General features: G+C 39.7%; 1 protein-coding gene across 1 annotated transcript in view; it reads right to left on the reverse strand.

The window, feature by feature from the left end:
• Nucleotides 1-16,787, reverse strand: part of TOP1 (DNA topoisomerase I) — a 95,543-nt gene that overhangs the window by 34,213 nt on the left and 44,543 nt on the right. The window contains exons 4-8 of the mRNA XM_042930965.1: nucleotides 14,848-14,971; nucleotides 13,563-13,618; nucleotides 10,315-10,410; nucleotides 9,227-9,302; nucleotides 5,680-5,786 (exon numbers count right to left, since the gene is read on the reverse strand). Coding sequence (XP_042786899.1) covers nucleotides 5,680-5,786; nucleotides 9,227-9,302; nucleotides 10,315-10,410; nucleotides 13,563-13,618; nucleotides 14,848-14,971 — 459 coding nt within the window. The remainder of the gene's footprint in view (nucleotides 1-5,679; nucleotides 5,787-9,226; nucleotides 9,303-10,314; nucleotides 10,411-13,562; nucleotides 13,619-14,847; nucleotides 14,972-16,787) is intronic.

Consider the following 16,787-nt stretch of genomic DNA (forward strand, 5'->3'; position numbering starts at 1 on the left):
ATTAATATCCAAAATAAAGAACTACAACAATAAAAACAACAAACAATCCAATTAGAAAATAGGCAAAGGAGGGGTGCCTGGGTGGCTCAGTTGGTTAGGCATCCGACTTCAGCTCAGGTGATGATCTCACACTCCGTGAGTTCGAGCCCCACGTTGGGCTCTGTGCTGACAGCTCAGAGAGTGGAGCCTGCTTCCGATTCTGTGTCTCCCTCTCTCTCTGCCCCTCCCCTGCTCATGCTCTGTCTCTGTCTCAAAAATTTAAAAAAAAACACTAAAAAAATATTTTTTTTAAATAGGCAAAGGACCTGAATACACACTTCTCCAAAGATATACAAATGGCTGGTGAGCATCTGAAAAAAAATGTTCCACATCACCAGTCATTAGGAAATATAAAAGAAAACTATGAGATTTCGCTCACACCTATTAGGATGACTATCATCAAAACAAAAACAAACCAGAAAATAACAAGTGATGATGAGGATATGGAGAAATTAGAATCCTGTGCACCGTTGGTGAGAATGTAAACTGTGCAGCCACTGTGGAAAGCAGTATAGTGAATGAGTGCTTGAAAGTTAAACACAGAACTACCACATGGTCCAGCAATTCCATTCCTAGGAATATACCCAAAACAATTCAAAGCAGATATTTAAACAAATTCACAGCAACATTCCATTCCAACATTCATAGCACCACTATGCACAACTGCCAAAAGGTGGAAACAATCTAAGGATCCATCAATAGATGAATGGGTAATTGAAATGTGGTCTATACATACAATGAAATATTATTCAGCCTTGGGAAAGACGGACAATCTGACACATGCCACAACACAGATGAACCTTGGAGACATTTTCTTAAGTGAAATAAGCCAGTCACAAAAGGCCATACATTGTATATTTCCACTTACATGAGGTTATGTAATCAAATTCAAAGAACAGAAAGCAGAAAGGTAGTTACCAGGAGCCAGGAGAAAGGGGAATGAGAGAGAGTTTCAGTTTTTGTAAGATGAAAACAGTCCTGGAGATAGATGGGATGGTGCTAAGGGTTACACAACAATGTGAATGTACTTAGTACCACTTAACCGCACACTTAAATGGTTAATATGGCAAGTTCTAGGTTTTTGTATTTTATAACTAAAAATTAAAAAAAAAAAAAAAACCTCAAAGATTTAACAGAATCTTAAATCTAGAAGGAGCACTGCATCGAAGATCCTCAATAACCAACCTACCACTTCTACATATGAAACTGGCAGAATCTCCCAACTAGACACTGGCACAGAAAGGCTTAGATGCAGGAACCCATCCAAATCCCAGAGTCTGTTACTCTCCAAATCATAAAAAAATCCACATGTACGTATATATGTATTATGTGTGTAGGCATGTATATGAAAGCAACTGCAAGAAACCTATGTGCAGCACTGCCAGAGTGACAGTGAGGAGACTGAGAACACCACGTTTTCCCTTATACTGGGACTCGGTTCCATTCTTCTCATCAACTCCAGTGGTGGTGGTTGTTGTTTGGGGGGGAAGGGTAGGAGAAGAGAGGGAGGGAAAGAATCCCAAGCAGGCTCTGGGCTGACAGGGGAGCTGGATCCCCCGAACCGTGAGATCAAGACCTGAGCCAAAACCAAGAGTGAGACACTTAACTGAGCCACCCAGGTACCCCAACTCCAGTGTTCTTTTTTTTTTTTTTTTAAAAGTTCATTTATTTATTTTGAGAAAGACAGAGACAGCATGAGCAGGGGAGGGGTAGGCAGAGAGTGAGGGAGAGAGAGAGAATCCCAAGCAGGCTCCACACTGCCAGCTGTGGAGCCTGACCCTAGCCTTGATCCCATGATCTGTGAGATCATGACCTGAGATGAAACCAAGAACCGAGAGTCAGACGCTTAACCAATTGAGCCACCCACGCGCCCTCCAGTGGTTTTTAAATTAAGACTCCAAACTGTTTTTATAATTTTTCCTATTCCAGCATGTTCATCCTGAGGACTCACAATAACTTCTCTACCATTTAAGTAAAATAAGAGATTCAGTGAATCACTCAACACTAAACCTCAGTTTAAACAGAAAGAGACCATATCCTTCAACAGGCTGATATCATCGGATCAACAACTATTACTGTAAATATGAAAACAGTAGTATTGCCCTTTTAGGCCTACATCAATGGCTCACCAATAAAATTAAGAAAAACATGTACCTAGACACCAAAATGACTTCTTTATGGCAGACTTGACTTATGAATTCAAAGTAGGTACCAATGGATAGTAAAATACGCTTGAAAAGGGGAAGGTGGAAATGTGCTAGAAATGTATGTAAGACAGGAAGGTAAACATCCATGTGCTGTGTGAAATCAAGCTCCCTCGCAGTTAAGAAGCACCTCACAGTACACCGTAAATGCGTAATTTTTAAAATTTCAGAAATAAAGCTCAGTTACTACAGCTTTCTTGAAGCTAATCTCTGGAATCAAGGACAGTTTCTCTGGTTTGAGGAGAGTATCAATTCATATTCCATAAATTTAATTATCACTATTACTGATTATATTTCTGAGTCCTGGTCTTTCAACACTAATTCCTTACATTACAATCCTAAATCCTTACAGCATTTTGCCTTTGCTGAAAAAGACTGAAAACTCCATTTAAAGTCATACCTAATACAGCAAACGAACACCCCAGTTTCTAGGTCTTTTTGTGAAGAATCATCTGTTTAGAACAAACATGGGACTTCTGTTCCGACAGGTCAGTCCTGACAGAAAAGTGTGTTTAACTCAAGAACTGAAACCCCATACACCTACAAAGAGTAACCCTCAAAAACAGGGGGGCTCTTGGGTAAATAGGTCTTCACAGACAAGCCTGAGCATACCACAAGCACTTGTAACATGGTTTGTATGGGGGAAATGTGAAAAAATAAAACCCAGAGGGGATCTGAACCATTTTCCCCTCTCCACAATTACCAAAGTGAGGAAGATAAAGATCAAAGTTTTTCTGGTTTCTTTTCGGCAAGATTAACAAGTCTGCAGACTTTGCGGGGTGGGTAAGAGGGGTGGGGGAGAAAAAAGTTCTTCATATGTGCCTGGTGAAGTGTGTAACACTTTCAGTGGGATGCCAAGAGGAATAATAAAAATGAGAGTATCTTCCACTTAAGGTCCCTGACTATGCTGCCAGTGGCAGGCAGACACTGAGGACTAGAAAACTGACTTCAGAGTACAGTACACAACCTACCATGAAAGGAAGAACGGGCAAGCTATCAGTTAAGAGGCCAATCATTTTTGTTCTCTACTTCTAAAAACTTACAGTGTGCCAACAAGCAATGTGCTTAAGAAAGCACAAAATTTAACAATGTATGAGGATAGCATGCATTGGAGGCTATAGTAAAGACAGCTCACCCCCAAACCAACCATCTTCAGTGAAAGACTAAGCAGTCCCACTTAAACCAAAATAAGAATATAAAAATCAAAGGTCATGGTCTCTCGGGATTAATGTGTGGCAACACTGATAAGGATTTCAACCACAGAAGCAAAATTAGACTATTACACTCTTCAAGGGTTATCTAATTCCACACATACAAGGCTGGACCAGGACAAGAGAATGTCTGCTTCAGGGCCCAATAAAAGCCAAGGCTCCACAGGAAGGGGGAAGACAGCAGGGAGCTAGTGATGACCAGGAAATAAACTTGTTGGTTCAGCAAACACTTAACTGATCACTACCTCACCATTCTCGTGACTCCTAATAACAACCCCTAATTTACATAATCATTTCATTTTATCTTAAAACAGTCAACAGTCTATCTCTGAAAAACTCTGAAGAAAATAAAAACACACATCTTTTTGTTTCCTGACTCTGGCCCAGGATTCCTTTGCTCTGTGACTTTCTGTTTCTAGACTTTCCTTTTAACCCCACATATGCTCAAACCAACTATGCCAATTACATAGCTGTGTTGAGCATTTCTGCCACTTTAGCTCTGCTCCTCTCAGTCACCTCCCTGGTGACTGATCCTTCCCTTTTCCTCAGACATGCTGTGTTGGGGAGATTACTGTTCCAAATTACAAAAGCCACAGAGGAAACGCATACTAGTGGGTCTAAAACTCTACACACCAAACTATGAATGGTAGTTACTTCAGAGTTGGAAAGGAAAAACGAGAATGGGAAAAAGAACTCATTTTTTTCTAACTTGTACACCTCTGGATCATTCAAATTTTTTTCAACACAACTATAAATTATATATAATTATACAGTAGTTAAAAAGTTGTAAGAGGAGCGCCTCTTGGGTGGCTCAGTCGGTCAAGCGTCCGACTTCGGCTCAGGTCATAATCTCACAGTTTGTGAGTTCGAGCCCCGCGTCGGGCTCTGTGCTGACAGCTCAGAGCCTGGAGCCTGCTTCACATTCTGTGTCTCCCTCTCTCTCTGCCCCTTCCCTGCTCATGCTGTGTCTCTGTCTCAAAAATAAATAAACATTAAAAAAAAAAAAATTAAAAAAAGTTGTAAGAAATATCAGTATTAGGGGCACGTGGGTGGCTCAGTCAGTTGGGCGTCCGACTCTTCGTTTTGGCTCAGGCCATGATCTCATGGGAGATCAAGTTCGTGGGATCAAGCACCACGTCGGGCTCCACACTGACAAGCATGGGGTCTGCTTAGGATTTTCTCTCTGCCCTTCCCCCCATTCGTGCTCTCTCTCCCTCTCAAATAAATAGCTTAAAAAACATATCAGTATTAAAAATACTTGTTTACTTCAAAATTCTAAATAGCTAAATTTATTAAAAAATAAAATTTCCCACCTAAACACATTTCAGAAGTACCCTGTTACTACTCTACTCCTCCCATAAAGACTAAATCTTCACTCCCATTGTCGATGACACTTGTTTTCTTAATTACAACCCTAGATATTTTGATACGCATTGTTTCCTAATCTGAAAGACATTAAACAAAAAGATGTATCATTGATTATTGTTCTTGGCATCTTTCTTTTCCCCTATCCTAAGATGTTTTACTGATCACTTTTCTAAGACCGTTCCTTTCATATTTATGTTAAAAGACCTTTTTTCATATTAAGAATCTCAGTCCTCTGCAAGTATTTTCCCTTATGATTGTTTTTAATGCCATGAATTTGTCGGCCATATGCAACATTTTAGTTTCGATAGACCAATTTTATAAATCTCTTCCTTATGGCTCTGGTTATATATCCTGCTTCAAAAGGTCTTCGTTATTCTACAATTATAAAATATTCATCCAGATTTTCTTGTGGAGGTTATTTTTTAAACCTATAAATAGGCAGTTTCCTGAACCTGATTTATAGAATAATCCATCTTTTCTCTATCATTTTAAATGCAACTTTCTTCATATGCCAATTCCTCTAACACACACACACACACACACACACACACACACACACACACACACACACACTCTCTCTCTCTCTCTCTCTCTCTCTCTCTCTCTCTCTCCTTCTGTAGTTCATTCTGTTCCAGGGTGGGACCAAATTTTGACAACCAGTACGTTGAAACGTAGTTAATGCTTTCACTAGGATGTTTGCTAGGACCTAGAAAACTTATTTCAGCATGTTATTCTGGAAAGATTTTAAGTACTTTCCTCCTCCTCCAAATATCAGGCTATTAAATTTTAATAACACTTTTGTTCAGTTAGGCCGTGGAACCCAAGAGTGGACACTGTAACCAGGGCTGCCATGTTACCATTTCCACTTCTGTTCCTCTTCTTTCTTCGGCTTCTTTTTCTTGCTATCTGGCTCAGGAACTTTTTTATCTTTATCTTTATTCTTGGGTTTTTTCAATTTACCATCCTACAAAGAAACATGGTGAGAAAGCACTTAAGTAAGTACCAATCACATTTTTAGAAGTAGTTCTGAGGGGCCATTAGGAAGAAAAACTGGAACCACAGAATATTACAAGTGGAGAGGTTCCTAAATCCAATCCTCTCAATTTAATAAATGAATGAAAATTTACTGGTCCTTTTCTCTAGAGCAGTATTTCCCAAAATTCCCTGACAAATGATTACCTAAGAAAGTAGTTAAAAACATTCACCATGCATGGAAGAGTCTAGGAAATTATACGTATATTTTTTAGCCTCAGAGGAATGTTTGGGAGAGCACTGCTAATAGAGAGTAATCCCAATGTATTACCCTCACTCGTTTTTAAACCTCTCCCAACACCATCAAATAATGGGTATAGGCCTTGTATTAGACACTTATATACAATTTGAAAGGAAATTCCTGATGGAGTCTAGTGGGGGAATATTAACTATCACTGTTGCTTGCATATAGAGTCACGAAGCAGTAAACAAGTATTTGAGAGGTCCTAAAATGATCACCAATTCCTAGTACAGTAATGTATTTCTCTATGGCTCTTCTTTGAACTGTGACCCTAGATGAGTTGTCATTGTGGCACAAACATAAACAAATACAACTCAGTAACACAGGAGATTAATCTCAAAACACACACATCCAGTAAAAAGTGTGTTATTCAACAGGTAGGGGTCCTGCTCCACAGGATCTAAACTCTTAAAGAATATTTTCCTTTGTCCTAACTATCCAAGATAACTTCTTATTCAGCAAGTTTTATGTAGCTCTGAAAGGTGGTTTTGAGTCCTCTTAAAATCAATTACAGAATGGCAGGGCTTGAATCAAGACCTTTATCGACAGTTTGACCTTTTCCAGTTATAATCAAGGAAAACTCCAAAACAGGGTTTGGTCACTTGTTCAAGGTCCTAGATAGCTGCTATTACCAGAAAAATAATAGTGTGACTCATGGGAATGACTGGAATATATAAACATTCTAGGACTACATGACAGGATATAACAATCAGGATAAACTCAGGATTTTTTAAAAACTCTTTTTTTAATGTTCATTTGTTTTTGAGAGAGGGAGAGACAGAGAGAGAAACAAAGAGACAGAGCATGAGTGGGGGAGGGGCAGAGACAGGGGAAGACACAGAATCCGAAGTAAGCTCCAGGCTCTGAGCTGTCAGCACAGAGCCTGACGCAGGACTCGGACCCATGAACCGCGAGATCGTGACCTGAGCTGTAGTCGGACATTTAACTGAGTCACCCAGGCGCCCCAAACTCAGGATTTTAAAGCAAATGATTTTTGGGGTAGAAGGAAGGGGAAGGACTATGATACCAAACTATTTTAAAATAGGAATGGAGAATATAAATGTATGTTTGGGAAGAGAAAGTACTAGAGGATCATATAATCCAGATAATGTTTACTATTTAGGCTGAAACACACCACAGGAAAGGGAAATGTTTTTCAGTTAAGACATTCTCCCTACAGCTTCTGAACACGCATGCAGATGGTCCCATCAAGAAACCACTGGCTACACTGTATGTTTTCAAGCCTCAAAATGGGATAATCAGTCACCAAGAGACTTCCCAACAATTCCCAGAAATGAAAAAAAACCACAGCCAGTTAGTGAGGTTTCAGGACTGCTCCTGCCATCTAGGGTACTGGCCATAATAAGACTGTGTATTAACTCTAGGTCTTTCAGCCTGTGTGGTTTTTTTCCTCCCCTGTAGGAAGAGGGTTGCTGAAAAGGACAATTAAAAATAAAGTTAAGCGTCCTTTTTTCCAAACGGTTTAAAGCAGTTATTACTACCTCCTTCTAAACTGTGAAAAAGGTATTATTTTACATTAGTGCAGCAAAGGCCTAAAGTACAGAAAGCATGGAAAAGCTAAAGTTGTGTGTATTTCTTTACCCACTAGTCTGTACTGATAATCTACACAAAAGTGGGGTGACTACCACAACCACTCAGCATTTCACTCTCGATTCCTTGAGAGGGTGCTCATAAGCTGACACTGCTAAGAACGGGCTAGCAGTCAGGAAAACCAGTTTCCTAACTTAGGACCTGATCATCTCTCTATGGCTCTCCTTCTCATTAATAATCTTAATGTGATTTCACTTCAGACTCTTCTCCCCTCCCGTGGAGTTAAAAGATCAGCAAAGACACGCAGGAGACAAGATAACATGGTAGCTAGTGTAATGGTTCTGGAATCAGAGTGCATGGGACTGAATCCTGGCTTTACTACTTAGTAGTAAGTAGGACTCAAGCAAATGATTCAGCTTCTCTATACCTCAGTCTCTGCATCTGTAAAATGGAGAGACGATAGTAGCAGTATTTACCTCTTAAAGGTGATTGTAAGGATGAAATGAAATCAATCATTCATTTAAAGCACTAATAGTGTCTGGCACACAGTAAGCATCTATTATGTTTAATTTTAATTATTATAAATTTTACTACTACTATAATAGATTACTCTTAAAACCCACTGCTCCTATTACTATCTTTACTGCTCATACTCTGATGTGCTAGTGACTTAATACCTGTGAATCCATTTTGCCCATGACCATGGCTAACCACAAACACAGCATAAGAGCCAAGAACTCATTCAACCCCTTCTGAGAATGCAAGATGTAAGACTCCTGTGATCTTCTAACATCTTTCACTTGAATTACTTGCTAATAATAATAACTCTTTAGTATAAGAAATAGGAAGTGTCAAAAGAAGGGACCATATTATTTTAAATCTACTACAAGCATAAAACCGAACCCCTAGAAAAGTACTTGTGATGAGCTGAGATGTTAAGGAAGGTGATAAGCCAGGAGAAGAAGGGAGGAAGAGCATGTGTGTTCCAGACAGAGGGAACAGCATGTGCTACACAAAGCCATGAAGCACAAAAGAATCCAGTGTGGAAAAGAAACAAAGGAGTTCAGTGTGTCTGGAACAAGCTAAATTAGAGAAGAGGCACAAGATGAAGGGAGGTACCAGATGCAGGGGCCAGATCTGGAGGAGTTGTGGTAAAGAGCTTGGATTGCATCATATGTCCAAGCGGCACCCATTAAAGACCTTTAAACACGGAGAGTTACCCTAAGTAAGTGATGAGCAAGCTTTGTTAGATATGACAGCACTAAAAAGCATTCTTAGGGAAAAGTCTTCTAGGTTGTAAGCCAAAGTATGATTTCTTGTTAACACTTCCTCTGCAGGTATGAAGATGGTGTACTTTCTCCAAGAACATCAGCTAGCAGCAGAGCTATGGGCAGTCACCCACGAAGGCTAAGAAAGATCTTAAAACTTGCAGTGCCACAGCAACTGTTACACGTCTTTCTTAGCAGTTCCCCTACGAAAGACCAATAAATTCCTAAAACTCACCTGCCTTCAAAAGCTGTTTTATGGAAAACTCCCTATTCCAAACCCAAGCCTCCAAGGGCCACAGTCTCTTTACTAACCTCTTCTTCCTCCAGTTTTCGTTTCTTCTCTTTCTTGAGATCTTCTGTTTTAATTTTCTTAGGTTTATAATCAGCACTACAAAGGGGAACATGAATATGCAATTAACACAACTTTGACTCAGTAGTTCTCACCAACAGGACCAGGACCTCCAAACTCCTCTTGGAGGCTTCCAAAGCAGGCATGACTATTATTCTTGGCTGGGGATTGATTCCACAGTCAGAACAGGAATGGAGAAAGTCAAGAAGGCCTAACAAGGACTAACAGTTATAGTCCTACATAGAACAAAACATTTATATTATATACAAGCCTGGAAGAGATGGGGGATGGAGGGCTATCTACAGAAACAGACACCACTAGAAGATGAAAGTCTGGGGACCAAATGCCCAGCGCAACAACAGCTACCACAAAGTAATACCTACCTGGAAAGGGGAGGAAAGAAATACTATATGCATTCTAAGTGAATACAAATGAGTTCACCAAGTATTTTCCCTCCTCCCTTTCCACCCACTTTCTATCATAAATCTTTTATAGATTCCTGGAGTATAAGAAGCTATTCAAGATTGAAATTATAATGAGTAGAACTTAACCTCACTGAATCTGAGAAAGAGGTACACACAAGCCTCAAATAATTGTTTTAAGAGCAATTTTATTATCTCTATACACTGAAACTTCACTTAGAATGCATGGACAGGCACAGAACCTAGGAAAAATTGCTTTAACAGTGAAAACTTATCTGTGGTAGGAGATAATAAATTTAAAGTAACTTGAATAATTTAAATGTTCTTGATGAACTTTATATTATTTGAAATTTTTACAATAAACAGGCATTACCTTTTTAATATGAAAAAATAATAAAAAGATAAATATTTCTGCATTAAGCATCAGTCAGGTACACTACTTATTTGCTTAGCAAAGCCTACATTTATAAATCAAAGATGACTAAGCTGCCCAGACCATTAATCACAAATTCCAAATGACTAAAGTCAATCAATGCCATTTTTCTGCAAACTGGAGAGACATACATCGCATTTACTGTTTAAACAAATCCTTTTTTGTTTCCAAAAATCAAGGAATAAGAAATACTCACTCATCCTCTTCTCGAGGTCTCTTTAATGGCTTTATATCCTCTTTAGGAGGAGCAAAATAGCCATCATCTTCAGGTTCATCTTTAATTCGTGGTGGACTGAAGAGGGAAAAAAGACTAGTTAATGAGACTGGGAATGTCTATAGTTTGTTAAGTACTGCAAAGTAGGGATAAATCATCTCACTGAGAAGTAGTTAATACAAGGATAACAACATGCACTTGTACAAATTATAAAGGTTTTCACTTCCTTACACTTAATTCTCACTACTGTGAGAAGTAGAACAGAAGTATCTACTGTGAAGTAGACAGTATTGCCCGCCATTTTACAGGTGAACAGGCAATATCAAAATCTGGGATCAGGACTCCTTAATCTAAGTCAGTATTCTTTCCTACTGCATCTTCGCTGTCTTTGCCAGCATGACCCAAACCACAACATGAACATGTATCTAAACTCACCAATGATGCGAACTGATTATTCTAGTACCAAAAGCTAAATACAGCTTTTATAAGGAAGGGAATAAAAATTTATTTCTCGAACTTGTATCTTAAGATTCTAATGGAAAATAACCTTAGTTACATGGAAAAATAACTAAGCTCACATTACAACAAAAGAAGTGCATGTGCTAAATGACAACAAACTGCAGCCATTCCAAGCCAAATCTATTCATCGTTCAACTTCCTCCCAGAGTTTACTTACTTTATACACAGGAGAGTGCCTTGCCCTATTTTTGTTAAGACTTTTTGCCTTCTGAATACAAAAAGATGATTCTCTTAGACAACTATTTTGAACCAGAAAGAGGAAGGAACAAGTTAAAAAAAAAAAAAAAAAAAAAAACAAAACACAAAACCATGGGACCAGCAATCACCAAACCTTGGGATGTTCCCTGGCCTGGCATAAGTCAGCAAAACCTCACAGTTCACAGACAGAAGCAACAACAAAGCTAACTTAGTACAGGGAATGCCTCCCAACATGAAACCATCTGTTTCTAAGGGGTCCAAGAGATAAGTATCCAGAGTCAGCTGCCAAGAACACTCAAGATATTCACAGGGTTTCAATGCTACCACCCCACAATTCCCCAAGGATACTGGATCCGCTTGCTTGGAACAGAATCTGAATGTTTAAAGAGATCAGTTTTTCTTCCTTATACCTGCACACTCCTCAAATGCCAATCTCTATAGCTGCTTTCTCCTCACCACGGAAATTACTAACATAGTGTCAAGAGTCCAGTATCTCCAAACACTTTGTACCAGAAGGAAAGAAACACTGTCATTCACCCAACTAGTTAAGTAAATGCTAGATCCTAGTACTATCACAGGTGAAGTTAACAACATGTGGGAAGGGTTACTAGGCCTGAAGGAAGAACTTGTAAAACAATTTACTGTAAAACTGTGTTCCACCCAGTAAAGCATCTGGATTGGTCCACAAAAAAAACCCTGCAAGCTAGCAAGCAGTCTGGCAAAGTGAATGGAAGGCTGCCTGGAAGGCTGTGTTCCTGATCTTCTAACATGGAATTTCTGAAACTGAATCCTGGACTACACACCAAGTCCAGAGAGTCTATTTGTATCTTAGTGTTAGTTTAATGAAAGTCCTAGGTGGTCTCTTGGCAGCAAATAGCTACCCTGTACTCACTGTGAGAAATCAGAACAACTAGGGAGGCTTTCAGCTCTAATGCTTCTTGACTTGTATTATTCTGCATTCCTAGAACAGTTACAAAATGTGCCTGAAGAGGGCACCTGTTTCTCCTAGTCTATGGACTCAGAGTACACAGCAGAATTTTCAAAACTGTTCTCAAACGAAACTGAAAGTTCGAAGTTCCAAGGAGGCAAAATTCCCCAACACTGTGCTCTAGTTAATATGCAAACCCTTCCACCAACTCTCAGAAAAACCATTCTGTCATTCAATAGAACAAATGAGAATATATGACCATAAACTTTTTATTTTTTGAAACCAGAGGGGACTTTCATGTTTTTTTTAGGGAGCTAAGGTTGATGAAGAGAATCAAAATGGCAAAAACAGTACAGGAAAACCAAACTCGAGAGTGCATTTTCCTCTTCTTCGTGAAAAGAAATCATGTATCTCTACTCAAATCTACACCAATCCCTAAAACATATATCAAGTAAGCTTCTACAGATGAGCCTCAGAATACAGTAGTGCCCCCTTGTCCACAGGGGATATATTCCAAGACCCTCAGTAGATGCCTCAAACCGGAGAGTACTGAACCCTATATATGCAATGTTTATTCGTATACATACATACTTGCAATAAAATTATAAGTTAGGCACAGCAAGAGATTAATAATAATAATGAAACAGAACAATTATAAAACACTATAATAAAATTTATGTGAATGCGGTCTCTTTCTCACTAAAAATGTCTTACTGTACTATACTCATCCTTCTTGTGCTGATGTGAGATGATAAATGCCTATGTGATAGGATGAAGTGAGGTGAATGATGTCGGCACTGTGCGTAGCATTAAGGCTACTACCGCCCTTCTGACGGTATGTCAGGAGGATCATCTACTTCCTGACCGTGGCTAAATGAAACCACAGAAAGCAAAACTGTGGATAAGGGGGGATTACTGTATTACTAAGGAGGAATTCAGAGTAGAGTTTTCTTCAAGAAATCCATAATTACTACTGACTGAATATGAAGTTTCTTTTTGGGGGTGATGAAAATGCTCTGAAATTAGAAAGTGGGGTAGGGGGAGGCTGTACAACCTTGTGAATACACTAAAAACCAATAAACTGTACACTTTTTTTTTTAAGAAATTTTTTTTAATGTTTATTTTTCAGAGGTGGGGAGGGGCAGTGAGAGAGGGAGACACAGAATCTGAAGCAGGCTCCAGGCTCGGTCAGCACAGAGCCCAATGCGGGGCACAAACCCACGAACTGTGAGATCATGACCTGAGCCAAAGTCAGACGCTTAATCAACTGAGCCACCCAGGCACCCCAAACTGTACACCTTTAAAGGGTGAATTTTATGGTATGTAAATTATATCTGAATTTTTACAAATTTCTTCCTGTCAATTTTCTCCACTGAAAATAGCCTTCTGGACAATGTGCTGGTCAGTTTCACTAAATGACACTTTGGAAATGCTTAGATTGGCTTAGAGCAAGTCCTCTCACTACTGACCTCCTTGGGAACCTAGAGGTGGGTCAAGTCAGTATATTTTATTTAAGTTCAGACAACACTACAACATGCATAGCTGGCCAAGAGAAAGAACAGCCAAGGTAGCAGAGGAGTCTTACCTAGAGAAGCCATTTTCCTTCTCCTTTTTTATTTTTGCATCCCCAGAGGCTCTAACCTGAAAATAATAGTAACTGGTTAGTACCTTGACAGGACTAAATTTGAAGAAGCCTCGCTCTGATTTGAGAACATGTGGCCTCAATTCTTGATCACAGATGGACTTATTATTAGCAAAACTGAACAGGTGAACTAAAGGTCTTGACATTTTCCTAAGACTCATTTTTTACAGTTCTTCAGGGTGAATTATCCAATTTACTAAGAAATGTTTCCCTTCAAAATGACAGTTTTTTATCATTAAATGATGGCAGGTCCCCCTCCCTCAATAAATATACTCCACCTCTCAAGGATTTGCCCTTGGCAGTGTGCAGAGAAAATAAAAAACAAAACAAAAGGTAAAGATGAAGGACAATGAGCAAGAGGTGAAAGAAGGTGTAATTTTCATTACATTCTCTATTTCATATTGTCTGAATTTACCAAGTACCAACACTATTTTCTCAGAAACTAAAATAAAAATGATTTTTTTTTTTTTAATGATTTACCACTCATTTGCAGCCAGATGAGCCTAGCCATTTTGAGAAGGCTTGTACTGGTTATGCTGGAACCAAAAGCCACAAAGGGCACCAGCATCACTAAGTTTTCACTCAGGAAGGACCTTCATTCAACAAAAGACCAACATGGCATTATGCCTTCTCCCAAAAACAGAATTATTTTCCCCACGAAAGAAAGCTGACATTTCCAGAAACTCTACATTCTTCATTTATCCATATGCCATTTAAAGTAAGATAACGAGGGGCGCCTGGGTGGCGCAGTCAGTTAAGCGCCCGACTTCAGCCAGGTCACGATCTCGCGGTCCGTGAGTTCGAGCCCCGCATCAGGCTCTGGGCTGATGGCTCGGAGCCTGGAGCCTGTTTCCGATTCTGTGTCTCCCTCTCTCTCTGCCCCTCCCCCGTTCATGCTCTGTCTCTCTCTGTCCCAAAAATAAATAAAAAACGTTGGAAAAAAAAATTTAAAAAAAAAAAAAAATTAAAAAAAAAAAATAAAATAAAATAAAGTAAGATAACGATATGGATAGATTTGGTTCTGTGAAATTCAGTGGTAAAGGGCTTTGGTCTTCATTGCTTAAGACTGTGACTGATGCCAAAGTCTCCTGACAGAGACCTTTTCACTCAAAGGCCAAGGGATTTTACTATGCAATGAAGGTACTTTCATTACCTGCTTTTGTAGATAAAGAAAATGAAAAGTACATCTCACAGCTCTTCCTTCCTCATTGGAAAGAAAGTTCTGTACCTTTTCCTCCTTTCGTTTTTCCTTGTCTCTGTCTTTGTGTTTGTCTTTATGCTTTTCTGAACTTCCATCTTTGTGTTTGGTTTTCTCCTTCTCTTTGTGTTTCTTTTCAGAATCTTTATGTTCACTGTAAAAAGGAAAAAAAGGAAAAGAAAGAGTTAGCCCAGAGTAGGGACCACAAGGGTTCATTTCACAAGATCAACTCACAAGATACCCTAAGATGACATGAAACCATGGAAACTTATAATGCTTTAAACAAACAATCCTGACAGAAGGTTCAAGTAGAAGCTCTTGGCTACTGTACTTTCTTTATTCTTGTTTGATGTTTTTGTTTTCGAAGGAGCAAAGAAACCAAAGAGAAACAGTCATTCTAAACATACCAGGACTTTTTGTTAAGTGACTAATAATATACAGACTGGGCTTCTACAATATTCTACCAGCAAAAACTATGATGGAAGCTCCAAACTGAGCAATCACATCTGAGGTGAGAGGGTAGAAACAAATGACACAAAAATGCATTTGGTGACTATGTACACCCAACAACAGCCCAACAGAGTAGATGTTTCCTGCTAGCTTAACTAGGAAAGGCTCGTCCCTTCTAAAAAAATTTTTTTTTTTTTTTTTTTTATTTTATTTTTGGGACAGAGAGAGACAGAGCATGAACGGGGGAGGGGCAGAGAGAGAGGGAGACACAGAATCGGAAACAGGCTCCAGGCTCCGAGCCATCAGCCCAGAGCCTGACGCGGGGCTCGAACTCACGGACCGTGAGATCGTGACCTGGCTGAAGTCGGACGCTTAACCGACTGCGCCACCCAGGCGCCCCTAAAAAAATTTTTTTTAACGTGTATTTATTTTTGAGAGGGAGGGAAGGAGGGAGGGAGAAGGGGAGGGAGAGAGACAGAGCCCGTGCACATGAGCACACGCGTGCAGAGCGGGGGAAGGGCAGAGAGCGTAGGGGGCGGACAGGACAGAGGATAGGAAGCAGGCTCTGCGTTGACAGCACAGAGCCTGATGTGGGGTCCGAGCTCACGTACCATGAGATTATGACCTGAGCCGAAATCAAAGTTGGGCGCTTAACCGACTGAGTCACCCAGGTGTTCCAAGGCTGGTCCCTTCCAGAGGTGGCTTATAAACCCTGCAATAAGAAAAGACCTAGCTAAAAGCAAAGACATATCCTGTGCTAAACGTTTAAAGCCTTGCTTTTAAAGGGGTTTGTAGACGGGGAACCTCGGTGACTCAGCTGGTTAAGCGTCCAACTTCGGCTTAGGTCATCATCTAGTGGTGAGTTTGAACCCCACATCAGGATCACTGCTGTCAGTACAGAGCCCACTTCAGATCCTCTGTCCCCCTCATTCTACCCCTCCCCTGCTTGTACTCTCTCAAAAATACATAAAATATTTTTTTTAATTCATTAAAAAATTAAAGGGTTTTGTGGACATAATGGTAACCACTATAAAGGAACTGCTCCTCTGGAAAACTAAATATGACATTACAAAGCAAGAGCCATTAGAATGTTCATACCCTAGGAGCACCTGAGTGGCTCAGCTGGTTGAGCACCTGACTTCGGTTCAGGTTGTATTCTTGGGGTTCGTGAGTTCAAGCCTGATGGGACTCACTGCTGTCAATGCAGAACCCGTTTTGAATCCTCTTTCCTCCTCTCTGCCCCTCCCCCACTTGCACTCTCTCAAAAATAAAAACATTTAAAAAAATGTTCATACCCTAGGATCTAGATCCTGGAAGTTTCTCTTTGGGAAATAACATTGCATAAAGATGTTATGCAGCTATCGTGCTATATAATTTGTGAGCCCTACAGATATATACATACAATGCCTATGGCCACAGATGGAAAAAAGGAATATATAAAATGAGTGCAACTATATAAAAGCATGCATGTGGATAAAAACTAAAGAGGCAATAAGCAAAATCACATATTTAGGGTCAGA

Source organism: Panthera leo, chromosome A3, assembly GCF_018350215.1.
Source record: "Panthera leo isolate Ple1 chromosome A3, P.leo_Ple1_pat1.1, whole genome shotgun sequence".
Lineage (NCBI taxonomy): Eukaryota > Metazoa > Chordata > Mammalia > Carnivora > Felidae > Panthera > Panthera leo.